At 34.4% G+C, this 18,775-nt stretch overlaps 1 protein-coding gene across 4 annotated transcripts in view; it reads right to left on the bottom strand.

The window, feature by feature from the left end:
• SLIT2 (slit guidance ligand 2) overlaps window positions 1–18,775 on the bottom strand; it is a 403,430-nt gene that overhangs the window by 380,602 nt on the left and 4,053 nt on the right. For all 4 annotated transcript variants that reach the window (XM_060417558.1, XM_004009724.5, XM_060417559.1 and 1 more), the window contains exons 2-4: window positions 18,018–18,089; window positions 16,804–16,875; window positions 5,269–5,340 (exon numbers count right to left, since the gene is read on the bottom strand). In XM_060417558.1, coding sequence (XP_060273541.1) covers window positions 5,269–5,340; window positions 16,804–16,875; window positions 18,018–18,089 — 216 coding nt within the window. The remainder of the gene's footprint in view (window positions 1–5,268; window positions 5,341–16,803; window positions 16,876–18,017; window positions 18,090–18,775) is intronic.

The following is an 18,775-nucleotide window of genomic DNA, read 5'->3' as shown; positions in this document are numbered from 1 at the left end:
AGCTCCCTAGATGAGTAACGATGTCGATCTGGCGGGACAACGGTAACCGTGGCAACTGTAACCTGCAATTCCTGCATTACCATTGTTGGATTTACTGTGGCAGGGGCCAAACAGGCCAAGAGTAAAATGAAGCAGGAGACTACACACCTGACACTCTAGGAGCCCACACTTTCATCAGAGCTGGCAGGAATCAACTCAGGAGGAATTCTGACACAGGCACCACGGTTGTCTTCTGCTTTTATCCTTGAATCCAAGCATCCTGAGACTTAACTGACATCAGAGAACAGGGACAGGGAGCGGGGGGAGGGGGTGTGGTGGTAGTTTTATACAAGTATAGTATTATAGTAAATTAAGATATTTTTGCTTAGGTGGAAAACATTACTTTGATTTTTCAATGCATACCAATAGACACTTCAATGTTTAGAAAACCTATGGGGATAAACATTAATGAACCAAGGTATCCTTTAAATTTAATTTGGTTCCCCATTATTCATAATGTCTTCCCAGTGTTACTATTTGCTCATTCAAGTTACAAACCCTGAACCCAACGGAGATTTAATTCAATACATCAAACACTTACTGAGAGCTTTCTAAAGGTCAAACTTTATACTAAACCCTGGGGATATTTAAAAAATGTGTTTGTAATGCATGTACAGCAGTATTTATATGCATAATTACATAAAAAGAAAACTAATCTATTAACAATTGACAAGTATACTAGTGGTTATATCTGAGTGGGGAGATCATGAATAATTTATACTCCCACTTTTCTATTTTTCTGAATTATCTAGACCTTTATAACATTAAGCATACTTACTCTTGTAACTCCTCAAAACCAAAATCAAAAGCCAAGGCTCCTTTTATAAAAAAGGAAAGGAAAGCAAGGGCAGCTTCATCATATATTTTTTATCTTTCCCAAACTAATTTTTATTTTAATAGAAATTAAGTTTTCCTCTTAAAGAATTGTAATAATTATTATCAAAAAGGCAATTTGGAGAATCTGAGATCCTATCTGACAGCAAATGAATTGTGACCTGACCAACTGAATTTATTGCTCAGAATGTTTGTCTCAGGTAAGGAGTCACTAGGCCATAAAAAGAGTTCTTGGCTTTAAAAATACTACTTATAATGTTAGATAATTTAGTGGCTCCAAAGCTCACTAGGGAAACACCACTTGTTAACCAGAAATAAAGAGTTTTCATTTAAAGAAGCAAAGAAAATGAATCACTGGAACCTATGTATTTATTTTCGTTTGTTAGCTTTGTTTTGTCTCAAGAGATACAAGTGAAAAATGAGTTTCTGCAACGTGGTTTGGCTACTTAAGCTTATGTTAGAAGTCTGGGTAAATATAATAATACTCAAGGAAATAAACTGAAAACCACAAAACAAATATTTATAACCAAATGCTTAACCACAGAACTACCAATGAAATGCCTCTCTAATGAGCGTAGATGAGTAGCTGCAAACTCAGGCTGAAAAGTGTGAATCACTCACTGGCAAGTCACCTTTAAGGTTATACTTTTCAGGAAGATTTGTGTATGCTACTCATAAATTTCCATCATAATCAGCCATTTCAAAAGTCACTGTACTTCTGTCAGTTAACCTACTCTGAATTGCTCAGAAAATCATGTTCTCCACTCTTAATAAACTATTAACAAAAATGCAATCCTGGTTTTGGAGGAGGAGCCAAGTGAGAGGATGGAGAATCTCCATAAGTAAGAAAACTATGTACTGTCTCTTTTAACCTCCAACCTATGGCCCTTCACTTTTCTTTCTTCTTTACTTACACTTTCCATCTGTCAACAAGTGCTTGTAATTTTATTACACTGTCCTGTAGTTTATGCAGAGTTGGTATTATTTTACAGAGTTCTGCTAATGGGCTGGATAAATGGTAATGCTATTTAAACTAGTCTCCTGCTCCAGCAAACACAGCTGCAACTGTACTACTATTTCTGAGCAAACATCTTGACCTGAACACGGAGTGCTCTCTCAACCCGTCCAAAGAGAAATTGGAGCAGACAGCAAAGGAAAAGCATATTTGGCCGCTAGCAGCAACTAACCGTGTCGAATCATAATTCATATACAGTGTACCCTCCTTTTCTTTTATACTGCATTTAGAATTTTTAAAAAAAGCATGTGTGCTTCTTCACCTGGCATCTCATTTCCAGCCAAGAGTCAAATGGTGATTATTCCTTACAGAAGCACAAAGAAAATCTGTATAATGTGCAGTGGAACAGACTAGATTTAATCTAAGCAAACAATGATAAAAACCAAACATCAGTGTGTGAACTATAAAAATAAGTAAGTTTTTCATCGATTACTCATCCAGAAACAACAGTATTAAGTAATGGTAAAATATAAAATAAGTTAGGAAAAGAACTAGAGATAATAAATTCTAAATTTATTTCTTTCATGAATTCTAGATGAGTATGGCTCCACTAAATTATATGGTAGGGCAATTGTGTGTGTGTGTACTCAGTCACTCAGTCGTGTTTGCCTCTTTGAGATGCCATAGACTGTAACCCACCAGGGTCCTCTGTTCACAGAATTTTCCAGGCAAGAATACTGGAGTGGGTTGCCATTATATGGTGGGCAACAGTAGATCACTTAATATGCAAATTAGCCACCAGTCAAATTTTCCCTCTCCGAACATACTGCTTGTCCAAAATCCTGTATCCTTTGTCCTGTCACTTATCCTTCTTGTGAAATAAAAGTTCATTTTTAAATGAAGATTTTAAAGGACAATTTTTGCATGTAGATTTGTGCAGATTTTTCCATCTGTCAGAACATTTGTTTCGGGTTAGCTACTAGGCACCTGTATCATATGAAGAATACTTGAACTTGAACACATCTTCTTACAAATTAAACTAGCCAGGCTGTTAACTGCACAAGCTTTTGTTCCTTTATTTGTTACATACTCTTACTGGTGGTTGTTTAATTCAATTAGTGATAATCATCATAAAAAGTTGGTCACAGGTAGCTGATGACTTTCCTCTTAAGAAAAAGATCATGGTTAACCAACCACTACATCTAATTTGGGGGAGACGACAGTGTCTCAGCTCAAAAGAAGATAGATTCCTGTTTTCTGAGACAGAAAAAATGTACACCTCTAAGTTTTCATGGGTATCCAGTGCCTATGTCTGGTGTCAAATCCCAGGCAATAGTGAACATAAAGCCATCAAGCTCTAACTTCAGGAAAATCAAAGCATCAGAGTCCTCACAGACCCACATCAGAAACAAAATTTTATCTTCCATTACTTTCCAGGGGAAATCCTTTGACCCAAACAGGCACATTATAACTCATTTTCTAGCTGCCCGTTTTCCCCATTTTTTAACATGCTTTTAACTCACTAGAAGATGTTGCCTTAGAGTTTCATGGGTTCTGTTTCTTTCATTCACTTAAGGATATCAAGTTGTCTTCTTTCAATAAGTAACTTCATAAGGTTATAAAATCATAATATAATGTAAGTGAAAACACCTTGGCCCACTACATGGTACTGTCAAAGGAGGCAAATGCTAAACAGAACATGATCTGCTGATAGGGGATTCTGCACTAGATTATACCACCCAAATAAAATTAATCCAAATACTTTCCAACTAAAAATCAAACATTCTAGTTTCTCAGGGACAGTGTTAAAGTGATTTCCTACATTTCCCCCTCTTCAGCTTAATAATTTTAATTCTAGCTATAACAATCATTCCATTTAAATTGTATTTTCACAGCCACATAGAAAACAGACAATTTCCTAGACAATGTGGACTGTTTTATATGCACATTGTTAGCATAGCAGTAAATTAATTTAATAGCACTCATTGTATACTAGCTTTGAAATCAATTCTTCAACATCCCTACAATCAAAAAAAAAGTTAAGGAAGAAAGTAGAATACCATTAAAACCACTTCTGTAGCCATTCTTGGAAACTAAGTATAAATAATTAAATATAAATATTAATTTATATTCATACACATAATGTTCATAACAGCTTATATCCAGTGTCTTTTGTAAAAATAGTCTTTAGAGAATTCTTGTTAAAAAGGCAGTCTCCAGGTTTCCTTATTTGATTCTTTTAAATTTATCTAAATTGAGCCAATTAATCAGCAGGGAACACAAAGCAGAAGAGAAATACTGCTAGGCGACTTTGGCTATCCTTACAGGAATAGCATCAGGAAACTCAGACTCTAGAGACAAGACCTGGTGTGTAACTGGCTCTACCTCTGCCTGCTGGGAAAATTCTCTCCACAGTGAGCCAAGGTGTCAGGAGGCCCTAACAGAGATCCTAACAGAGATACAATGTGGGGGAGGGCTGTGGGAAAAGATCCTTCCTACTTCCGGAATTGATAACAATACTCAACTAGTAGGTTACAAAGCTTCGGCTACAAAGTCAAGGTCGGAAAAGCAGTCTCCTCACTTTCCCCACAGGCTCCACATGTGGCACTTTGCAACCATCCAGGTGGAAGCCAAGCTAAGCAATTTATTCTGTATATCCCAGTGATTTTTCACAACATCTGTGAACATTGATAACCATTGCTATTAATTTCCCCAACACTTTGCAGCTTATCTGTACAAAATCATTCATATGGCTAAAAACCTACTTGTAAGAGCTGTCAAAAGTGTGTTTTCACCACTGCACATTCGGTCACTGAACAAGCATTCCAGGGAGGAAAAAACTGATTCTGCCTAAAATCCACATTACACTTCTTCCAAAGAAATACTTCCATTAACAGTCGATGACATATTTGATATGAAACCCTCTACAGTCATTCATATCGCGGAGTTTGGAATCCTGGCTTTAAAAGGAAAATTTAAGAGGAAATTTACAGTCCTCTATAAATACTTTATAATAGTATTTCCAGACTAATAAAGACTACTCGAGTATAGAAACAATATGAAAAGGCAGACGTTAAGAATCCCAACTTTACAAGAACACACTTCCAAGTTCCTCTGAGAAGGAAGCACAGTGGCGCTCTTTCCCTTCAGAACTTAATCAAAAGTTTCCATAAAGAAGTTAGGTAAATCTCCCCATCAAGACCAAAAGAGAATAATACAACTGCAATAACACATACACGAAACAGTAAATGCTAACCAAATACAAGAACTGGAACCACTGGAAAATCAATCATAAGTTTGAAAAAAAGAAAGACAAACTTTTAATCCATTAATCTACTGGTGAATAGATTCCAGGAAAGCACAAGGAAACAGATCCAAAATGCATTTAATAAAACGCAAGGTACTACACAGAGCAACAATAACTATTTCTGTCTACTTACAGCCTGTATAGCTTCGAAGTCCCAAGAAACAGCAACTCAGGAAACAGCTGAAGGTGATTTCTGTTTAAACGCCTTTTGAGAAAAACAAAAACAAAGCATATGTTACATAGTAAGTACCCAACAATGAGACTGTGATTGGGTAGTGTCATGCCTCATCCTGTATTTCAGAAAGAACGAAATAACATTCAAGAGAATTCAAGCATTACAAATCAAAAGTTGGTTACACCTTTTGTTACAAGATTCTTTAAAGCAATTTTCCATTGTGCTTACTCAGATGATGGTTACTGGGGCCTAAACTCTATATCCACAACCCTTGCAACATCAGTCAACCAGCACAGACGCAATGAAAAAGGCTTGTGGACTCATTTAGCGAGTATGTACGTTTAGCGAGTTCAACATACAGCAGAAATACTGTATTAAATGGTGTCCTAAAATTATTCATATTCTGTCCCAAATGACCTAAATCTTTAGCCAAGTCACCGAAGGGAGACAGAAATTTCAATTTTTTTAACCTTTCCATTTAGTTTCACAAAAACTTATGAGAAAGCGTCAGCATGATTTGTCCCTCTAGGCAAAATCAGAAGAAAACTGCAATCCATAGTTCTTTACTCTCAACTGAATAAGGCTGAGTTATAATTAACAGTGAGGGCAAAAATGTTTAAGTAATGTTTTTCCTAAAAATGTTTAACTGATATTGGGATGTTTTAAATATTTTAGAAAAGAATTTTATTGCAATCCTAACTCAATTTAAGCCCAGGAGCCTGGCGACCTATTGTCCATGCGGTTGCACAGAGTCAGACATGACTGAAGCAACTCAGCACGTGCGCAGTATATAACTAAGTTCTTTCAAACTATGAACACTTACAGAAGAGTGGCAAATTCTAGCCCCAATGTACGAATTTCCCAATCCCATTCATTTTAAGTGTACAACTTAACATTTCAGTCAAAATAAATGTATATCCTCTCTTTTTCCAACTTTAAATAAAATGAAGACAAGATGATGTAAAATGCACATTTAAATGATTTATAAGTTGCTGGGCTTCCCTGGCGGTTCAGCCAGTAAAGAATCTGCCTGCGATGAAGAAGACCCAGGTTTGACCCCTGGGTCTGGAAGATTCCCTGGAGAAGGGAATGGCAACCCACTCTGTGTTCTCCCCTGGAGAATCCCTTGGACAGAGTAGCCTGATAGGCTACAGTTAACGGAGTCTCAAAGAGTCGGATATAACTGAGTGCCTAACACAATAGTTCTAGAGGAGAGTAAAGACATCCAGAAAGTAATGTCACACTGAAGATACTTGAGGTGTTTCTTGTCTTAAAGATAAATGTTAAGGGGACAGGAAAAGAGGGCATATCAATCTTACCCTCTTTTAAACGATAATGCATTCAAATGGTCATCAGATGGGAGTGAAATTGCACTCATTAGTCTCTAGAGGGTAGAAATGGTGCTAGTAATTTTAACTTTTAACAAAACATTGATAAATGATTATAAGGAAGATCTTTGTAAGTATAAAAGATGTTAAGAAATGAACAGCCTTAGGAAGCTTTCAACTCTTATTTTATTATTATTATTATCTACATTATTTAAGCAGAGGCTGTGCATTTTTTCCCTGCAACAAAGTAATAAAAATTCTGCATTAGGTTAAAAGTTGGACCAAGCAAACCTCAGAATTTCTTCCAAGTCTAAAATGCCATGAGGCAATGATCATTATGCTTACCATTTTTTGGAGAAGAAAACGGCAATCTACTCCAGTACTCTTGCCTAGAAAATCCCATGGATGGAAGAGCCTGGTAGGCTACAGTCCGTGGGGTCGCAAAGAGTCGGACAATATAACTCATATTATTAAGAGGTTAGTCATCTATGGATAAATCACCAGAACTTAATAAAATGTATATAGCTCACAAAAATGTATATTGAGACAATCAGAGGTAAAATCATAAAATCAGTAGTGAAAAGGTAGACTTTTCACTTACACTATTTTTTTTTGATGAATAAAGCACACAACAAGATTAATGTAAAGTGAAATCAAAAGCTTTTATTTTTTTCTTTGCCAGACATAATTCTAAGGTACGAGTATTCCCAGAGTCTACTATTATACACTTTCAATAAACTATTATTTAATTACGATCTTGTTATATTTATGTCTGAAAAAATAATTACAAATATTCACAACAGCGGTAATGAGAATTTTTTTAGGAAAGACTCCCCATTTTCCAGAGAGGCAATCCCAATTTTTAAAATGACAGAGATGCGCTTTCATAATCTGATCCAAACCACTGGAGAACAAACATCGTCCATGATTCTCTAACCAAAAGGACGACGTTTGTTCAGGTCCCCAGCCCTCACAGAGGCAACTCTCTGTATGGAGTTTTCCCTTTTCTCCAAAGGGTCCTTTCTAACATCTTCTGTGTAATTCCCCCGATTCTCCTAGATAAAGTTGGTTCCTCCCTTGTCTGTGTCTGCATTTGCCTCTAGTATTTGATAAGCAAGAGTCCCTCACACTATATTACTCAAAACATTTACTCACATAAATGTCTGAGTCCCACTACACTGTAAGCTCTTCAAGCATAAAGACTACGTTCTGTGTGCTAAGTCGCTTCAGTCATGTCCATCTCTTTGCGACCCCATGGACTTTAGCCTGCCAGGCTCCCCTGTCCATGGGATTCTCCAGGAAAGAGTACTAAACCCAGGGATCAAACCTGCAGCTCCTGAATTGCAGGTGGTTCTTTACCGCTGAGCCACCCGATGGGGAAACCCTGTAAAGACTATATCTATGTATTCATATTTCCTTCCCTCTTCCTTGGCACTTACTAGGTTCTTAGGAAATGCTGAATTAAAACAAACTACTCTCTGCGTTTTGATATAGTTTGGGAAAACCCTAGCATGTGCATTTTATGTTCAGCCAACTTTCTCCAGACATGTTTTCTAAGGTACCTGCCTTAGGTTTTATGCCCCTCTCCAGATAATCAAAGTCCCACCACCAAACCTGCTTTCATGAGCCCTATAGAGCAACTGCCTTCTTTCCTTTAACTTCCCCCTGTCATGCCTTTCTCAACATAATCTAGAAACTGGAAGGAATTCAATATGTTGAAACAAATTCAGATATCCAAGTGACTGAGAGCTGCCACTAGATTACACATTAATGGGTCCACACAATTTCAGATATTGTAAGAAAGAAGGCAATTCAGGTAGAGTGCAAGCAGTGTCTTTTCTCATTTTTTTTTTCATATTCTTTAGAGATTCTTAATTCATTCTCCAAATAACAGCTCATACATACTAAACTTACTAGGTGACAGTCACTGTTCTGAGAAGGTCACATTCATTCTACCCCATAAGTAGGTGGGTGCCACTGTCACTGCTATTTTGGAGGGAGGCACAGAGCTCATAGAAAGTAGAGCTAGAATCTAAATTCAGGAGGGCTGACTCCAAAACATACCCCCTGAATCACTCCTTTCAAAGAGACACAATCTAAATATTCCTAAACAATTACTCAAAATAATGTAATCCTCAACTTTCCTTTTCAGCAATCTTTCTTTTTTTTTGGGGGGGGGGGTTGGGTTGGGGCAAAACATAGTTTTACATAGCTCACTTCTTAAATATCTATGAATGAATCACCTGGAAATAAAATATCAAGCTTTATTTAAGAAGAAACTAGCTTTCTAGTCAGTGCACTATTTTAAAGATCTATTTAAAATACCTAAAGTTGAAATAAAAATGAAAATATGTATAACATATTTTTCTTAAAATTCAAGTAATTTATCACTATATCATGAAAATTATTATAAATGATCTTAATGTGTCTAAACCAACCATGTGTATCAAGCAAGGTAATGTCATATAAAAAAAGGTAGAAAACAGGTGAAGTGATAACATGCATAGAAAAACAGTATGACTGCACTTTTTTAAAAAGAATATCAATACATTTTTGGTTCCTAGTCTTCTATTCCCTCTTCCATCAGTACCAAGAATAAATAGAAATGCAAATATTACAATACAGAGTGAAACTCTTCTAAAATATTCAATAAAGGAAAAAAAAAATAAAATTAAAGCAGAGTTCCTTTGTACAATGACCAGGAATTAAATCTTTAAACTAAAGAGTATTTTTTAAAATACAAAATTATGTTAAAGACTATCAAGGTGCATAATAATTTCTAAACAGAGCTGGAGAAAAAGTAACCTGGCTTCTTCCAATACTACAAAATACTTCTTAGTAGCTTGAAAAGCATCATAAGAATAATTCTAATGCAAATGTATTAAAGAAGTTAAAATCTGATAGTCCAAGAACAGATAAACAGCAGTAGTGAATTAAGGGCATCTCAGAGGAGGTTTATGGAGCCAACAAAAATTAGCAGCATTAAGCAGATCAGGTGGGTCAATTACTAACTGTTCCAGCAAGGATACTCAATCGTGTCCAAGGACACCTAACAGAGATTCAGTGATATTCGGCTCCTATGTCATCACTAACTAGATGGAATCTGCCCATAGGATCTCAGGACTAAAAATTCTCCGGATGGAAATTCGTGGTTTCAGAAAGGTGTGTAATGAGTCTCTGAGACACATTCCTTAGGGAAAAGATGAGAAAGATCCCAGCAACCATTTCCTCTGGGTGGCCTTCAGGGAGATGAATGATCTTTCTGGACCATACTAAAAACCACAGGCCTCTGAAACGCAGATTCTTAACAGCTCAACTTGAAGGGCATTATTGACAAGGTTTGTTTCAAATTATTATCTGCCACCCACTCCTGTTACTTATCCATTGCTAAAGGTTGGAGGTCTCCTTTCAACTTCCTCCTCAATCCAATTAACATTTGCAACCTTCACCCCAATCCAAATTGTAACATGAAAACGATTTTACCGAAGCTAATAAGAAAGTCTCATATTTACCTATCACTGTAAATGTAATATATTTACAATGCACGTGATTCGAAACAAGTATTTGATGAACACTGCCTTTAAAAGTCTATCATTTACAATCTCCTGTTTCTCATACATAAATGTCTTCTTCTTGGGTAAATTTCCATTTGTCTTTTATGCTAACATTTTTAAAGCAAATATTTTTAACATTTAGCTAGTATTAGATAAACTTTATATTTTCGGCAGTATCAGTATTTTCACCCTTTATGCTCCATGGTAAGAGATAAAAATTTATTAATAAAAAGTTGCTTCCTCTTCACTCCTCTTACTTCTTGATAGTCTCTATATGTTCAGAGCGATTATGATAAATACTCTGAAAAAAAATTTGGAGAAGGCTTTGCACTTTCTTCACATCTCTTCTATTGACTATATGCTATAAGAAGAAAATCAGAAGGAAAATGATAGTAAATATGGATATTTAAAAGTCAGATTTATTATAGACACATTTTATTAGCTCAAGAAGATAAAGTATTTCCAAAACTCAGCTTCTGAAAAACAGGAAAGGAGATGTTGAAATTTGTAATAATAAAAAGTTCCAACTCTGCATCAAGCATTTTGTGAAAATACGTGCATTATCTTACTGAAACCACATACCATTACTATGAGATATAATAACTGTTTCCTTTAATGATGACCAAAAATGCAGTTTTCAAAGATTAAGACAATTTGATCAAGATCTCACAATGGAATGGAAATCAAGTATTTACTCTCATGTAATGTTTTAAAGGTAAGGAGAAGAGATTGTATCTGTTTAAAAAGCACAATCAACAGTAAAACTGGCGAGTATTTGCCAACGTTCCATAGGACACCAGGCAATAGCATATAAAATTACAAGGTGTTTTCACCAAGGGGAGGCTAGGTTATCTACAATGAGGAGAACAGCAGCTGAGAGAGGGAGTCCCACCTGCATTCAGGGGAGATGGACACTGCCAAGAAAACAAGTAATTTTCTGCTGATGTTACCTTAAAGTAAAAATTCCAAGTGCATTAAAACCAAATCCAAACTGTTACCAAACTCTCACTCTGAAAATGTTTTAACCAACATTCCTTCCAGTCCAGCAGATATAAATTGCTCTGAAACAGGCAAGAGCAGTATATGTAAAGTTCATGCACAAAAGTCTCTCATCCCATGTTAAGTTGTAAAATTCAGTTTAGAAGGCATAATTCAAGCAGCAGGGTATCCAACAGGAATGAAAGACAGGAGTTCAATGTAAAATATTTGACATTGGTTGCTTCCACAAATACATTGTAACAGTGCAAACTAAACTACTCATTTCAGGGGAGATATAAAGGCCACAGCATCCAGCAAACACTGTTACAAAGGATGAGCCCAAAACAGATGTGGGAAAAATAAACAGCATTGCTGCTGCAGAATTTATAAAACGCTCCACAAAGAGCAAACAGAACTTCTCACCACCGTTCAACTTCAAGGCCCATTAAAAAACTTTGTATGAGAAACCCTCTCAGACAGATTCAATATTCTGCTAAATTTCAACAGTGCACTTGCATTAAAGCTTTCCAAGACCATAGTCAGTAAATGCAATTTAAAATAGTTCACTATCACTTATAAACAGGCAAGAATAATTGGACATTTAATGGCTATCACAGATAAAGCGATTCACACTTGAGCATCAAGGTGCATGATTTATCTCCTACAATGTACATACCGAGCTTCTTTACCGAGTTTGAGATGTTCTTTACAGAAACTTTCCAAGAAAATAACTGCAGTGACTTTAAACTTAGGTATAAAGGTGCCAGAAATTGTGATGAGCTTGCATTCATTTCCAAGTAGATTAGCACTGTTTGTGTACCGTTACTTCAAGAAAAACAATGTGTTATGTGCTGCCTACAAACCTGTAGGATGAGTTAGAAGAGGGATTCTCCGCATCCCTAATGAGCAAGGGTTCAGGGGAGACTTCCCTCAGATCTGTTCCACAACACACTCTCTGCTTGAACTAATGTATAGCGACCTGCAACCAAAATTCTAGAGTGTTGGAGTTCCTTAGTTTCACACTGGCTGTCACATGCCTATAAATGGTGTGCACACCCAGGGAGAAATAACTCAGTGCCACCTTCAAAAAATACATGTGCCTTTGAGGTATCCTTTAGGGAGAGTAAAGTGTCTAGTCAAACTTAGGCTCTGTTGTAAAGACATTTCTAAACTGAGTTATTTTCTTTGTATCTACTTGGTAGAAACTAAAATAGACAAATGAACAGGTTTTGCAATGGCTTCATAATAATAATATTTTAGGACTCTTTTATTCAAGCAAAAATCAGTATCAAATGACATAGCTAGTAAAAAAACAAAAAGGTAATCTGAAATCCAAAGATACAAAAACTTAGAATGTTTAAAGAAATATTGTCTTAAGAGTGCCATTACACTTTACTGATAGGAACAAAAGTACAACCCAAGCCTGTGGCTTTATCACTTGTGCAGTTTCGTTATTGTAAGCATGTAAGATACTATGAAGTTAATGAAATACCTAATATTCAAGGTTTTCAATGGTATGCTACTGGTTCTCATTAATCTAATGTAGGCATATATGAATTTTATTTTGCATTATGAGTGTTTCATTGCATTTAGGGCAAAATGCCCTACCATTTTCTTGGACAAACTTAAAAAAAATTTCAAAACCTTTCTCATACTCTTGCATTTGTGTTGTCAAGGAACGTATAAAAGCAGCTGTTTTACAGCAGTGAAATACTGAAGCGGCCTGCATGCATGCCTGCTAAGTCGTTTCAGTCATGTCTGACTCTTTGCAACACTATGGGCTGTAGTCTGCCAAGCTCCTCTGTCCATGGGCTTCTCCAGGCAAGAGTACTGGAATGGTCTGCCATGCCCTCCTTCAGGTATTTTTCCGACTCAGGGATCAAATCTGAATCTCTCATGTCTCCTGCACTGACAGATGGGTTCTTTACCACTAGTGCCACTTGGGAAGCTCCAAAGTGGCCTGGGTCTCTCTAAAATGCCATAAAAGAGAACTTTAATTACTTTAGCATAATCCCGTAAGACATAAGTGAATAATGGAACTTTTCACCTGCAGAGAAAAGTCATGGGTCCCAGTGTGATTTTTTTTCAGCCTTCTAACACATTACCCACTAGCCAAGAAATACTTTGAATTAATAATTTTGTATGGAGACTTTATTGCAGATACACACAGGTATCTTCTATGAACTATAATGAAGTATAATTCTTAAATGCTCCAATTCGTCACTATAGCTTCTTTGTTTTCCCTTAATTAACTTCCATTGACTATCTAGTCACTTAACTATATCAGCTTTCATTTGAACATTTGATTAAACAATATGAGACCTGTAATGCAATCTACATCAGGCACATTCTCACGGCTTCATTCTCATCCCAGATAAGCAAGTACTACTAGCAACACAGAGCACCCACGGGAATATGCCAGGGCACATGTTAGGTCAAAGTGCATAGTAGGAAGCTGTCAAAAGTGGATGTACTGTGTGCTCACAGTGTGTAGGTGTGATTAAAACATTCTTTTTATGATGACTCATAACCACAGTCTGATCATCATATCATCTGATGTTGTTTTCTATACAATACAAAGAAGTGAGTGAGAGGCAGTGAGGCATCGAGAGAGGAAAGGAAAAAAGATAAGGAAAGAGGGAGAGACAGATGATTTTAATTCCCATCTAGTTCTTGGTATTTTGACTGATAAAACCTTGAGTTCCATCAATTCTTTGAAATGGAAAAAAAAAATGTGTTTCTTTTGTACCTAATAATGTTTTGATTTAACAATAATAATTTTTTTATCCTATACTAAAACTCAATTTGATAAAATGACCCTGTTTCTTAGAGATTAAAAGTCGGATTTCTAAAAGGAACAGCTCTTATCTTCTGTTCTCAGATGTCTTCCTTCTCTAGATCAAGTTAAAACTCTATCAACAAAAAATAAAAAGAAAAAACTTATTAAATATTCACAAAATACCATTTGGAATTGTTTTTATTTTATCATTTTAAAATGGAAAACAAACTTAAAACCATAAATTGCACACAAATAAAGTTAATGTTTTTATTTTTGTTCTTTACACAAAGAATGAAAGTTAAGTTGCTAGATACATATATGTAGTGTAAATGTTATTTACAATATAAACTTGCATTTATAGACCTTTTCATAATTTGGAGTTTGAATTTAAACTTCAGATTCAAGGTGCCAAAAACATATAAGTTAACATAAGATATAACTATTTAAAAGTTAATTCACTGGTTACTTCCCATTTATTACATTGTCTGTTATAACTATTGGGAGGGGAAGCAATCTGTGCGATGTTAATGACATCACCTACTACAATAAAAATGTATGCAATAATTATATCATTATGATGCCATAGTAATTTGATTATAGAACTCTCTGGGTAGCTTTTTAAATTTTTATTTTTTAATTAATATACTGAACAAATATAAAAGTTTACTTCACAATAACCTGAATGCATTCTTTAGCAAAACTGTTTGCCATTTAATGTATTTTAAAAAAATAAATATTTGAAAAGTGTTCCTAAGAAATGGTTTTAAATTCCAGAGTCCCAAGGAGATGAATTGGCTGTCAGATAACAATGTGTTTCCATCAGATGGACTTGGCAGTTGTAAACAAAAGGAATTTTCTCAGCTTTTCCTCACAAATATGAAATATTTGCTCTCAGCCAACAGCTGGGGTGATTTAAAGAAGTCCTGCATATATATTAGTTTTCATTCAAAATTACAAACCCTCCTCCCACTCTGAAATATCTTACTGCATCTTCACAGAACAGAAAATTGTTCTGAGATGAAGTGATACTCCCAAGGGAAGTCAGAGTCAAAAAACAGCACCTACTTACAACTTTAATCGAATTTCAGATCATAAGGTATCTGGTTAATTTTAGGAAAAGTTAATTTTTTCAAAATGAAAGTTCAAATGATACTCCAAAGTGGCTTGAAAAATAATGAAAAAGTTTGTTTTGTTTCAGTGTTTCTGAAAATACTTAAAACTACAAAATAAACCAAATAGAGACTTCAGGAAAAGCCACTGAGAATCCTTCAAGGTCAAAGATGTTCAAGGAAAAAAACCATAAATATACATACATATATATCTCACATGTATATATAAATCCTAAACACACACACATATAAATGAATAAATATGTTATTGATGAAAAAACTATTAATGTTTAAATGATAATTTTAAATTATCTCTTCATCTTAACAAACATTTAAATTATATTAATGCTTAGTTTCAATGGATGAATTAAAAATAAATTTGTCAAGTACTCACTAGTAGTTAGGTAGTCACAGGTAGTCACAAAAGAGATCAAAAAATAAATATTTTCAGAGTATTTTTATATACTGAGATAGATTATGAACTTATGAACTTTGTTATAAACGTAACCAAATGTTTACCTTATCTTTATTTCCTTCCCAAAACCAGCTTTAAGTAGTGACTTTACATTTATTTTGAATCCCACAAAAACATTCCTTTATTGTAATATTGTTCATGGAAAAAATTTTTATAAGTAAATTAGATATATCTGTATTTAACTTTAATTATAAGTGTAGCTTCTATTTACTGATAACTTAGAAGTTAACAAGTCATTTTTTTATGTACAATTATACTGAATTTTTATACTAGGGCCCAGTGGATCTGAGTATGTGCTATACCCAAAATGAACTTCATATCTCACTATTTTAAATAAAATTTTTATTTTTACCTAAAGTGCCTCTTAAAACAGACAAGGAAACTTTTAAAATAATTGTTGCTACTTTTAATAGAGCCATTATTTGGCCTTAGAAGTGCAAAGCTACTAAACTTGAATTATCAAGACATATGGAGATATATAATTCATATTTCAAGTTACAAATTGTGTATTTTATCCTAATTATTTCAGACAGAGGCTTCTGTTTTTTGTACATATACACATAGGCCTAAAATAATAATGGTTCTCAAGTAATATATATCAATCCATAAGATTTTGTGTCTGAAATAAAAAAAAAATTTTAAATTCTGAAGTTCACATTTGATCTTCTTGGAGAAACAACAATTGATGTTAAATGACATGCTATGATAAAGTAATTCTTACTTTCATTTATCCTTAAATGCTTTTTCCAGCAAAAAGAATATTTAGAAAGCTACTATAAAATAATGAAATAAATATTCACCACAAGTGTTAAATATCAGAAAGCAAATCTTTATAACATTAAGAACTTTAAATATTTCTTCCAATGCCATTAACGACACACATAGCAACATTATGGGAACTAAAATAATTATCAGCAAAACTTTGTTTTATAATGCCCCATTAATGCAAATAAAACCACCACTTTTCCTCCCATAAGCAAATAAAACAAACTAGATGAACAATAAGGAAAAACATACATCTCTAAGTACCAAAGCAATGGTTATCAAGGAAGTAAATGCGTCAGGAAGTAAGTCTGTTTTTGAACTTTATCACAAATTAGTACTAATTATGCAAAAATTCGATAATTTCTAATTTTAAATTAGTTTAAAAATCACTAATTCAACCTCTTGTTTTTGTAAATTTACAGAAATTAAAGACATGGTCCTTGAAATGCAAGTATTATTAAAAATATAGTTATATCGTCATAAATTTGGAATTGAAAATACTCACAGTCTCTCCAGTTCTTTAAGATCCTGGAATGCTCCCCTTTCAATGGTGGTAATCTTATTCTCCATAAGCTGACTGAAATGCAAAGTATAACAGGGGTCTTAATGTTAGCACTCATTATTTGAAAAAGTTTCAATTTAGCAACTGAACACTTGTCCATTTACAAAGTTAAATACTGCTCTGGTTTGAGATTCAATACAAAATCTAACAATGATATATATGAAAAGAGTCAGGGACGGAAAATAGTATCCTCATCACAAAACTTTCATCAAAAATACTAATTCAGTTTCTCACAAAATTTAGTCAGAATCCTGAACCTTAAACTACAGTATATCTTGAGGAGTAACCCATGATACTACAATTTTCATGGCTTGTTTTCAAGTGAGTTCTTTACTGAAAGAATCAACATACAACAATTCATCACATATAGACTTCAATTCACTGATGGATATATGTCAGAAATGGGAAGAATTCATCAAGGGCAAAATGTTTTTTTTTTTAAACAAACAGTGAACACACAATGATCAAAAGAATATGTTCACTGCAATATAAATATTAAATTTAATTAAAAATTTGTAAGAAAAAAAGTTTTACATTACACTGAATCTCAAATGATGGTTCACTCACAACTTAACACCCAAAGAAGTAATCACATTGCAACAATTTTATAAAAGCTGCAAAGTTAATAGATATAAGAGACAATTCAAAATATTACCAATTCAAAATATTTTAGTGTGAAGCATTTCCCACTAAAAACTCTGCAAAACCTGGATTGTTTTATTTTAATGTTAGAAAATATTTATATGTGTTGATTGCTAGAAAAGTCTGAACATTTTTATATTAGCAATAATAAAATGCAGACCCACTTAAATTCTTTCTAGTTAATCTCAAATCCTAAAAGTATATCAAATGTCTCACATTACTCATATTGTGAAAGCAATTATGCTACATTTTTATATGCGTAAGCACTTAGGGTTGTTACAGCAAATATTTGAGGTCATTTCCATAATACTATTTTATGGCCTGTACCTAAACTTAAAAGTCTACATTTTTATTAAAAATTGTAGTACACTGATAAACAGAAAGGAAACCAAGGCCTGGTAAAATTTTATGTTTCTGTCATTGAGACAGTTTTTAAACCTGAGATCAGTAATGATTCAAAATCCACAACCTTAAAAAACATGATAATTCTCCAAAACACAGAAGAACATACTTACAGAACTCTTAGGTGTCGAAGACCAGCAAAATCTGTCTTGGTAATCCTTGTGATGTTATTTCCATTCAAATCCCTAAGAGACAACAAGTAAGAAAATGAAAGTTCCACTTAATTTCTATCACTATCTAGTTAAAGAAAAATATACACTAAATAAGAACTGAGAGATAAAAGATCAGTTCCAATTATTAGTTTGCAAAGTAAAAGAGAGGGAAGGAGAAGGAAGTCTTCTGTGAAAGAAAAATTTTAAAATGATTCTTAACAAGTTTACAGAGTCTATGCTTACCCGAATATGACAAGAAAATGAAGTGATTCTGTTATCAAGAGTTCTCTTGTGTGTGTATGGGAGTGCTTTTCATTTTTGTTTTTATAAGGAGGTGTATATTAATTTCACAGACACTCTGCTATTTACTATAACTGTTATGAACACTCCCCAAAAGTTTCCTTCAGGAAGTTAAACGAACAATTTTCTAATATTATTCAGGGAGAAATTTTAAAAATTCAGACCCCTATCCTTAGGTGGCACCCTGGCTAACCTTCCTAAGGCAAAGAATAAAGTTAAAATGTCATCAAAAGAACTGCACTTCAGAGACTGGCATTTATAGGCATTTACCTTCCAACAATTCTGTTTGTATGAAAACTAAACTCTTCATTTGCAGCTCAGAAAACCCCGCTGCGAACTGTAAAGTGAAAACTACCAGCAAGGGCAATAATGGAAATAGTATTCAGACCCTGACATTTTGGTCCAGATTTCAGCACCAC

Source organism: Ovis aries, chromosome 6 (assembly GCF_016772045.2).
Source record: "Ovis aries strain OAR_USU_Benz2616 breed Rambouillet chromosome 6, ARS-UI_Ramb_v3.0, whole genome shotgun sequence".
Classification (NCBI taxonomy): Eukaryota; Metazoa; Chordata; class Mammalia; order Artiodactyla; family Bovidae; genus Ovis; species Ovis aries.
Note: the sequence above shows the minus strand (reverse complement) of the source record. Positions and strands in the feature narration are given on the sequence as shown.